This window comes from Trachemys scripta, chromosome 5 (genome assembly GCF_013100865.1).
Source record: "Trachemys scripta elegans isolate TJP31775 chromosome 5, CAS_Tse_1.0, whole genome shotgun sequence".
Classification (NCBI taxonomy): Eukaryota; Metazoa; Chordata; order Testudines; family Emydidae; genus Trachemys; species Trachemys scripta.
The window spans coordinates 13,143,369-13,154,404 of NC_048302.1; the positions used below are offsets into that span (position 1 = coordinate 13,143,369).

Below are 11,036 nucleotides of genomic sequence, written 5' to 3' on the forward strand. Positions count from 1 at the left end.
GAAAAGAATAAGAACATCAGACACCCTGCTCTGTTGATCAAACATTTTCTGGAAAGAAAATTAAAACACTAACTGGCAGCATGATTAATGACTAATGAATCCACATTATTCAAAAAAAAAAAAAAAAAAAAAAAAAAAAAAAAAAAAAAAAATTTATTAGAAGATCACAAAAGGAAAAGACCAGGACAACCCCATATGAGGCGATTANAAAATTAAAAAAAAAAAAAAAAAAAAAAAAAAAAAAAAAAAAAAAAAAAGCTTTATGAACCTTGTTAATTTAAAAACATTGTTTTTTAACCAGATTAGCCATATGTCTCATCTTTGTGACAGTGCCTTTTTCAGTCACTCTTTTGATCCACACTGAAACAACAAATCTTGGATTTTCATCAAAGCAGCTTTAAAGGCTGGGTCTCTAGGTGCCAGGGATTCCTCATCTCTCATTAACATTCCCAAGGAAAGTGTCTCCAGTCTCTCCTCACACACCCGTCTATAGGCAAATAATTTATCTTGGCTGGCAACTTGCCTAGTGCATATGATGTTCCAATTTAACAGCATTATCATCCCCACCCCCACCCCACCCCCTGACACGTGAATGTTTCGGTTATTGTTTGGGTGATGATCTCCCTCCACAGCAGGAAGTACCTGAAGATGAGTTTTAGCTTACTCTCTGACCTGGCCTCCAGATTGAAACCAAGAGCAAATAGGGATGAGTTAGGGTTTCTCAGATCTTTTCTTCCTGTGATCACTACTTACTCCCTTGCAGATCTTTCACCACCCCACCTTACCAGCATCTAAAGACCTGCTTCTGAGACTAACTGCCAGAACTAGGGGCCATGGTGGGGGATAGAAGGGAGGGAAGTAGTCTGAGATCTCAAGTATCTCAGTTGCAGATCGTGGCTAAGCTTCAGGGAGCGAATGCCCCCAGCTGCCTCCCAGAGTTGGCTATCTTCTATGGCAGGGAGTTGTCACAGCATTAGCTGATTGGACAGAAGGTTTCTAGATGGATTGTCTATCAAAAATAGGCCAGAAAAGGATCCAGAAGTAATTAAAGTGTAAGAGTTAGTTAACCAGAAAGTGCCCCCTCTCCTCCACCTCTAGACTGACCCTGCACTGTGCAAACAACCTGCCTAGAAGGGCTCAGTAGCATATACACAAGTCTTGTACATGTGCTCCCCACTTTGGGCTGGCCCTGCTGCCTTGTCAGTCGCTATACTCCTCCCGCTCCCTCAGGGCGGGGTACTTGGTAGCCATTTTCCATTTCATGTGCTTTGGCTTCAGGCAGGCCACAAGGGAGGTTTTCCTGCTGATGCTCCTGGCCACCTCCTGGCTCTTGGCCTTTCTGGGGGGTGAGGAGGGTCTGACTAAGGGCTGGGTAGGGAAGATTGTCTTGCCCTTGGGAGCGCCCAGCAGCTGCCACATTTCTCCAGAGGTTGAGCTGCTCAGGTATTGCCAAGGCCTCTTTCCACTGCTGTCCCGCACATTGACCTTGGAGTTCAATTCCTGGACCAGCAGCTTCATGATCCTCTGGTGTCCATGGATGGCTGCAAGGTGCAATGGGGTGTAGCCACAGCTGGATTTCACATTCACATCCAGGGGGGTGCCCGCTTTCTTGGCCCCACTGACCAAGTCCTGGAGCACTTGGTTGGCTCCATGTTTGGCGATCCAGTGGAGCGCGGTGTAGCCGGAGATAAAGTCCCTCTGCAAAGCAAGCTGGGGCTCTTCCAGGAAGAGCGCCCGGACCTGCACCCAGGAGCCAGCAGCCACCGTGACAATCCAGTTGTGTTCCCTGGGGTGTAGCGGCACGGAGGAGGGCCTGGGGTCCAGAGGGCTGTGGGGGACTGGCAGCACCTCCTCTGTGGGCACACAAGTCTGTCTTTGCTCAGAGCCCAAATACTGGAAAGTGATGGGAGTGTCCACACCTGGGGAAGCCAATATTGCCCCCTTGGCCATCTTCCTGGACCTCCGGGGGCGCCGGCTTCTCCTGCCCTGGTCCTGGTCCCTCAGCTCATCCTCGGAGGAGGACACCCTGCTGCTCCCGTAGGTGCTCTTGCTCCGGAAGGAGCGGCGGGTGCAGGGCACAGTGCCATTCACCTCCACCACCTGCCTGTTGGCTGGGCGCTGGCTGCGGAGGTAGCGGTCGCTGGGTGCCCCATTGCTGAGCTGCTGGCAGCGGGAGTCTAGCGCCCCTGGGTCCCTGGGCCCTTCGCCTGCTCCCCCGGCGGGGCTGGCACCCGTGTCCCCTGCCTCCAGCGGAGAGTCACTCCCCTCGCTGCCGGTGCCACCCCCGCCGCCCTCTTCGCTCCCGGGGCTCGCCTGCTCCACGAAGTCCTCCAGGTCCTGCAGGGCCAGCTGGCACCGGATGCTCCGGAAGATGGGCGGGGGGCATCTCCAGCCAGCCTCGGGGGTCGGCGGGGCCGGGGCAGGGCAGGTGCCGCCGGGCGAGCGAGGAGCGGAGCAGCTGTCCGGGGCCACCTGCCCCGCACCCCGGCTCCTCTCCACCCACTCCTGGGTCCGCTGCTGCTGGAGCGCGGCGGGAGCGCAGGGGCCGTGAGCCCGGGGCGCCCCGGGGAGGGCGTGCGGGGCAGCCCGGCGGAGCTCGGGGCTCTGGGCGCAGCGCTCCGGGGGGTGCCCCTGGCCGCCGCCGGCCCAAGCCGCGGCAGGAGGCGGCTCCGCTCCCTGCCTCCCTGAGTCAGCCTGGGGGAGGCCGGGAGCCCCCCGGCCAGCCGCGCCCGGGCAGGAGCGGGGATGATCCCGGGGGAGGCGGCCAGGGGGTGCCGGGCGCGGCTGCTCCTGGAGCCCGCAGCGCGCCCCGCTCCCCGGGGAGCCCGCTCCGCTCCCTGGCTGGGCGGCTGGAGGAGCCGCCTCCTGCCCTGGGGACGCACCGGCGAGGCCCTGTCCCTGGCACCGCCCGGGCCCCGGGGGCGGCTCCGCGGCAGGTGGCCCCAGCTGCTCGCCCAGCAGGTCCCGGTACCTTTTCCTCAGCACCACGTACTTGGGGCCGCCGCCCGCCTCCTGCTTCACCGTGGCCACCGAGTTCACCAGGCTCTTGAACTCCTCCCGGCGCTGCTGCACCTGCCCGGCCGGCCCGGGGTCCCGCAGGAAGCGCTTGAAGTGCCCCAGCAAGGCGGCGTTGGTCACTCGCCCCCCAGCCTGGCAGAGGAAATCCAGCAGCTCCTCCTGGCTCAGCTCCCTGGCCATGGCTCGGCCCCCGGCTCTCGGTGCGTGTCAGGGCAGCAGTGGGGGACTGTCACCTGCCCAGCGAGCATAGCATGACCCCTTGCCTGCCTGCACCCCCTCTCCTGGGCAGGTGCCGGCACAGCAGGGCGACGCTCCCCGTCTCCTTGAGACCAGTCCCTGATAAAGTTCCTCCTGGAGTCAGTTTCACCTGCTCCCTCTGCTCCGCCCACCCAGCTCCTCCCCTCTCTCAGGCATGAGCACTCCCCTGCTTTCCCGGGCTGAGTCAGGCGGGGGTCATGCCGAGTGTGTGTAGAGGCGTGAGCCCAGCAAGGGAAAGAGGCAGAGAAACTCCGCTCTCACCTGTCGGCAAGTTGTTGGTTTTATTTTCACCTTACCTACTCCCTCCCGTTTCCTTTCATCACAGCCACCTTCCTGATGTCACCGAAAGAAGGTGGGGAGAAGGTTGTGGTTGAATTGGATTGCTTTGCCTGACGTTCAGTCAAAGTGGTGTCACAAGTAAGTTTCATATGGAGGAGGAGGTGGTGGGATAATATAAATCTGGGGGAAACAAATTTTGTGAAATGTTCTCCCCCCCATTTTCTGTGGCATTTCTGCAGGTTAAAGGGTTGCTGTCAATTCCATTTTGAAATATAATCTAGTTTCTTAAGGTAGTATGGCCTGAGTTTAAAACAAAACCCCAAACCACTTATTTTTAAAAAGGTGTGTGATTTGATGTGTAAACAGAAAACAACACAGTGTAAAATTATATGAACAACATGAAATTACATTTAAAATGTGCTCTGAGGGGTTTTGTGCTCCTCTGATGAAGTTCAAAGGCCTGAATTAGAGGTTTTTAAAGTCAAATGGGCTTCAGATCAAGCACTAGCTATGCATAAGGGTTTTTTCCGTGAGAAACTGATTAAGGCCCTCAGGAAAACATTTAGGTGTAACTTTGCACAGCTGAGTAGCTCATGAGTGACCCATTTCAGAGTGGTAGCTGTGTTAGTCTCTATCAGCAAAAACAACTAGGAGTCCTTGTGGCACCTTAGAGACTAACAAATGTATTTGGGCATAAGCTTTCGTGGGCTAGAACCCACTTCATCAGATGCATGGAGTGGAAAATACAGTAGGCAGGTATAAATACACAGCACATGAAAAGATGTGAGTTGCCTTACCAAGGGGGAGGGGGGGTCAGTGCTAATGAGGCCAATTCAATTAGGGTGGATGTGGCTCATTTCCAACAGTTGACAAGAAGGTGTGAGTATCACCCGAGGGAAAATTATTTTTTGTAGTGACCCAGCCACTCCCAGTCTTTATTCAGGCCTAATTTGATGGTGTCACATTTGCAAATTAATTCCAGTTCCACACTTTCTCACTGGAGTCTGTTTTCTAATTTTTTTGTTGTTGAAGAATTGCCATTTTTAGGTCTGTTATTGAGTGTCCAGGGAGATAGAAGTGTTGTCCTACTGGTTTTTGAATGTTACAATTCTTGATGTCTGATTTGTGTCCATGGGCCACATCCAGCCTAATTGGATTGGCCTAATTAGCACCGACCCCCCCCCCCCACTTGGTAAGGTAACTCCCATCTTTTCATGTGCTGTGTATTTATACCTGCCTATGGTATTTTCCACTTCATACATCTGATGAAGTGGTTTCTAGCCCATGGAAGCTTATGTCCAAATAAATGTGTTAGTCTCTAAGGTGCTACAAGGACTCCTCATTGTTTTTTCATGAGTGACAGTTACTTGGGTGGCTAGGTATTTGCAGAATCAGGGCTGAAAACCTTGTTCCTATAATGGGCACTACTAGCATGTTTTCCCAGAACCCAGGCCGAGTCCCATGCATCCTTATTGCATCCCATTGATATCAGAGGGTGAAGTATGGGCCCATACTAGCAGACCCTGTTCCAGGATTAGAATGTAACTGATCGGCAACACAGGGAAAACAGAGCAAACTAAAATAAAGTTTAAAAACTTGAAACATCAGAGTAAAATACATTTATTTCTGTAACTATAACTGTCAGGAGTTATCTTAAGTGTTACTTATAGGTATGCAATTTTCAGACAGGAACGTGATTTGCAACTAGATGGATTTAATCTGAAAAACGTATGTGTTTGAGATGGAAGGATTGACTGAGGGGAGAACTGGATTTCTATTATCCTTGACTCCGCTCTTATATTTTAGTGCCAGATTTCATTGTAAGACACTAGGAGAGAGAGACTCTCATTCATAAGTATTTATTATTAAATTCCTTCCTATTGCGTAAGACACTAGGTATGTGAGGCACAATGTCTAATGTGTAGGATACCGGCATTCAAGAGAGTATTTCAAGGAAGGCTGACAAATATTATTATTCTGCAATTGACAGCGTATAGGCAGATTGCTGTGAGCCTCAGAAAGTTAATGGGGCCCGGCATGCACTTAGCACTTGAGTTGCATGCTATCAGTTACAAGATTGCAGCCTAGGAGTGCGGTTGGCAGGAAAGGGTTTAAAGTGAACTCCCAGTGCTGCTGGACTAGTTTGATAGAAAACCTACAAAATTCCCCTTTGACCACTACATACAACTCCAAATATGCTGAACAGCTCTGCAGACAGACTTCAGGAAAACTGAGGAACCACATACTGCTCCTCGCATACTCCAGAAGGGACTGCCTCAGACAAGAAATCATCACTTTCTCCCACACACTGGAAGAAAAAAAATCAGGAAACTTGCCTGGAAATCATACAAGAAACCCAAAACAATTAGGAAAAAAATTACTCATGACAGCCATCCAACCACTAAAACAAAAAGTGGAGCCAACTACAACTCCACAGCCCATAGAACAGCATCTCCATCAGAAAACATGGCACCAGGACTCACCACATACACACTACACAACACCCCGACGTCAGCAGTTTACCAAAACTACCCCTAAGTGATGCTGAATTATCTGTACTGTGCAAGAGACTGAATTTCTGCCCCACCACAGAACCTGATACGTACTAATATGTGGAGAACTAGAAGACTTCTTCCACTGACTCTGCCTCAAAGAATTCTTTCACAACAATGATAATACCACCCACAATTGCTACATTCCCATTGACTGTCATAAGGAAAATCATCTTCTGACTGGACATCCCACAACAGATGAAACCACACTCTTGGTCATTACACTGATTGGTTCAGAAAAAAAATTGACTGTGAAATCCTTAACAAACATCACATCCATCACAATCGCCACGGCCAAGAGGACAGCGCTACAGCCCCTGAAATTCAGCCACCAAATAGTGATCAAACCAGCAGGGGGAGACATCATAGTCCTCAGCCATGATGACTCTATTAATGAGGCCAATCAACAACTCTGACACCACCTACTATAAAGAACGCAAAGAACCCACACCACAATTTCCCCAGGAATTAAAGGATATCATCAAATCCTTCTCCAAACAGGTCCTTGAGAAACTCTACAATGTCATCTCCCATGAACCTACCCCATCTTCTACATACTTTCCAAAATATACAAACAAGGGAACCCAGGCAGACCCATCTGGCCACAGCACTCTTATTGAAAGAAGAACGGGACTCATAGAAACCATCCTCAAACCACTCACCACACAAAGGTTCAACTTCCTCCAGAAACTCTGCAACATTAACATCCTCCCTCAGAACACCATCCTTGCCACCATGTATGTCACCTCCTTATACACCAATATCCCTCACAAAGACAGCATCGCTGCTTGACTCAAATATCCATAGGATAATAGACCACTCTCAGGTATCCACCCCAAACACATCACCAAAGTCATCCATTTCATCCTCCCCCATAACAATTTTACATACAACAACGCTTTATCCAATCCATGGGAACAGACATGGTTCTAGGATGCCCCCCCCCCAATATGCCAACCTCTTCATGGGCCTTGAGAGAAGAATTTCTGGACAAATACACCACAAAACCAATTATATACCTGAGCTACCTCAAAAATATTTTCATCCTCTGGACAGACAACCTAAACTTCCTCATAAATTTCCACCACAACTTCAACAGCCATCACCCTTCCAAACGCTTTCGGGAACACTCCCACAGTAGCATCAACTTCCTCAGCACCATGATCAGCATCAACAATGGACTCACACAGACAACTACACACAAGAAACCCACGGATCACCACAGCTACCTTCACTAACCACCCCAGACACACCAAGAAATCTGTTATCTACATCCAGGCACTCCAGATACCACACAATGTGCTCCAAGGCAAAAGTCTGGGATACACACCTTAACACACTTAAAGCTGTCTTCACCAAACAAGGGCACTCCACCGGAGAAGTAGATCACATCATGGAATGGGCCACCCAAAAATCCTGAGAGAACCTGCTTCCATACAGTAATAATCTCCTCCCCACCCAGCCCGACTGCACACCTCTAGTTGTCACCTACCACCCCACACCGGAATCCATACAGGGTATCCCCAAACAATCACAACACATAGTTGATGGGGATCACATCCTGAAAGAAATCTTTATCTCAACCCCCCAATCCCCTCCAAAAAAACCCCAATCACTCCAAGCTCATTATCAGAAGCAAGCTCTCCACTGGCCAGGACATACCAACTCAAAGTAGCACCAGACCCTGCCAGAATGAAAGATGCAAAACCTGCAGACACATAGGCGCCGAGTTTCTAATCTGGCTCTGCCCAGGCCCTGCCCCCTCTCCACCACAAGACCCCACCCCCGCCCTGCTTCTTCCCACCCCAGCTTCGCCCCCGCCCCACCTCTTCCCACCCCTTCGCCAACCAGTTCCGCCCATCCCCTGAGCCCTCTGTGTCCTTGCTCCTCCCCCCAGTGCCTCCTGACACCGCGAAACAGCTGATCCGTGGTAGGCACTGGGAGGGAGGGGAGGTGCTGATCTGTGGGGCCGGCGGGCAGGAGGTGCTGGGGGAAGGGAGAGGTTCTGGTAGTGAGGCTGCCAGCCACCATTTTTTTCCTGTGGGTGCTCCAGCCCTGGAACACCCATGGAGTCGGCACCTATGTGCAGACATATCTCCATTGCAACAATAATCAACACCCCCACAGCACACCTTTCAAGATCCACAGGTGCTATACATGCCTATCATGTGGTGTACTTCAGCCAGTGCACTAAATGCCCCAATAACAACTATGGGGGTGAAACTACGCAATCCCTACACCTTCAACTGAATTCACACAGGAAAATGATGCAAGACAAAAACATCCTATCACCTGCGGGTGAACACTTTTCATGAAGCGATCACTCTATATCTGACCTCTCAGTCCTCAGCCTCAAAGGAAACCTGCACAACACCTTCGAAAGAGGAGCCTGGGAGCTTTTTTGCTGTAGGATGGCTACCTTAAAATCTGCTATTGTGTGGCCAGGAAGGTTGAAGTGTTCTCCTAATATACAAAAACCTGTAGGAGAACACTTCAACCTTTCTGGCCACACAATAGCAGATTCTAAGGTAGTCATCCTACAGCAAAAGAAACTTCAGGACCAGACTTCAAAGAGAAACTGCTGAGCTTCAGTTCATTTGCAAATTTGACACCATCAGCTCAGGATTAAACAAAGACTGTGAATGTCTAGCAAACTACAAAAGCAGTTTCTCCTCCCTTGGTCTTCACACCTCAACTGCTAGCAGAGGGCCTCACCCTCCCTGATTGAACTAACCTCGTTATCTCCAGACTGATTCTCGCCTGCATATTTATACCTGCCTCTGGAAATTTCCATTACATGAGTCTGACGAAGTGGGTATTCACCCACGAAAGCTTATGCTCCAATACATCTGTTGCTTTTCACAGATCCATTGTTATCACAGTGATATTCACAATGTGAGTTAGGGCTGTATCAGAATGTACATTTTAAGCTCCAATTTTGACATTTTCCTCCCCCAAATCCATATAAGCCATATGTCTTGTAGCTTAGTTAACCTCTAGTCTCAGACAAAATAGAAGTTGCTCATTTTAGCCCTGATCCTGCAAGCTGCCCACTTGGAGAGATCCTTTCATGTATGCGCCCATGAGCCCTATTGACTTCCATGGGGGTAGAGGGTGGGCAGGGGTCTGCAACTTGCAGGATAGGAGCCTTAGCCTATCTGTAATACAGCATAACATCCAACAGGGTGAAGAGAGAAGAAACAGAGCAATGGGACGACAAAGGTCTTTTTCTTGCTTTCAATAATATTTAAAAGCACAGAGACCGAGTCTTTCTCTGTTTGGAAAGCACTTTGAACAAAGTAGGTGATACAACCATCGATTATATTGCAGTATTTAAAAACCACCTGTTTGATAAGGTTTCCAGGAATGGGTGAGGGTGTGGGGCTTTGGAGTGGAATGAAGTTTGCTGCTGTGTTTATTGGCTGGCTGTGATGTTCCCCTGGTGTTATCTGGACTGGTGATCTGCCAGGTCACTCCAATCCCCGACTCTGTGAGCCAGCCTTCCCCTGCTCTCCTGTGAGAACTCCCACTCCTGGGCTGTTCACGCACAGCCTCTGGTATGTAAACTGCTCCTTTGATTGTGTATGAATGACACTAGCCAATATCTCCGGTCCTAGGAACAACAGCGAGGAGTCCTTGTGGCACCTTAGAGACTAACACATTTATTTGGGCATAAGCTTTCATGGGCTACAGCCACTTCATCAGATGCATGGAATGAAAAATACTGTAGCAGGGATAAATATACAGCACATGAAAAGATGGGAGTTGCCTTACCAAGTCGGGGGTCAGTGCTAACGAGGCCAATTCAATCAGGGTGAATGTGGCCCATTCCCAACAGTTGACAAGAAGGTCTGAGTAGAGTATCAACAGAGGGAAAATTACTTTTTGTAGTGACCCAGTCATTGCCAGTCTTTATTCAGGCCTAATTTGATGGTGTCCAATTTGCAAATTAATTCCAGCTCAGCAGTTTCTCATTGAAGTCTGTCTTTGAAGTTTCTTTTGTTGAAGAATGGCCACTTTTAAGTCTGTTATTGAGTGTCCAGGGAGATTGAAGTGCTCTCCTACTGGTTTTTGAATGTTACAATTCTTGATGTCTGATTTGTGTCCATTTATTCTTTTGCGTAGAGACTGTCCGGTTTGACCAATGTACATAGCAAAGGGGCATTGCTGGCACATGATGGCATTTATCACATTGGTAGATGTGCAGGTGAACAAGCCCCTGATGATGTGGCTGATGAGGTTAGGTCCTATGATAGTGTCTCTTGAATAGATATGCGGACAGAGCTGGCAACAGGGTTTGTTGCAGGGATATGTTCCTGGGTTAGTGTTTCTGTTGTGTGGTGTGTAGTTGCTGGTGAGTATTTGCTTCAGGTTGGGGGGCCCGACCAGGGGTATTCTATCTCCTACCCAAGATCCATAAACCTCTCTCCCTTTTATCATGTTCTTTCTTCCCTCTTGACTTTGCCCCCTTTTCAGGGTCAGGTGAGCATTACCTCATCGCAGTCCCACACTGACCAAGGGGGCTGACTAACTCGAGAGTCCAACAGATCCTTTGTTGCTGCCTAGGCCAGTGTTGTTTGTTCCTGTGAGTCTGGGCTGGGTTTGTCCCCTACCTGCCCTGATGAGGTGTGAACTGCCTCTCTGCGCCTGGACAGTTTTGCCTGGGCTTGTTTTAAGCCACGAGGACACATTTTCAGCCTCATAACTATATACATGAAATTACAACCTATAACATCACTATACAATGCTCAGTGCAGCATGAGCCTTCCGAAGACACCCGTCATAACAAACTTCGCATTGGATACCACACAATCATTTTATAAAGATGAACATGGGGGTGCAGGGTGTTCCCCTGAGGTACAGAGTGTCACACTGGCATCTTAATTTTTCTGTTGTGCTAGGTGCTAGGTGATATTTTGTTTGTAAATG

The 11,036-nt window shown here is 49.5% G+C and overlaps 1 protein-coding gene across 1 annotated transcript; it reads right to left on the reverse strand.

The window, feature by feature from the left end:
• Positions 1-263: 263 nt before the first annotated feature.
• SOWAHB (sosondowah ankyrin repeat domain family member B) lies at positions 264-3,381 on the reverse strand. Its single transcript, XM_034772755.1, has one exon. It carries the CDS (start codon positions 3,196-3,198, stop codon positions 1,201-1,203), a length of 1,998 nt encoding a protein of 665 aa, XP_034628646.1. The 5' UTR covers positions 3,199-3,381; the 3' UTR covers positions 264-1,200.
• Between the last annotated feature and the right edge of the window lie 7,655 nt (positions 3,382-11,036).

Excerpts from the sequence above, each read along its gene's own strand:
- SOWAHB (XM_034772755.1), bottom strand. The coding sequence starts at position 3,198 with ATGGCCAGGGAGCTGAGCCAGGAGGAGCTGCTGGATTTCCTCTGCCAG.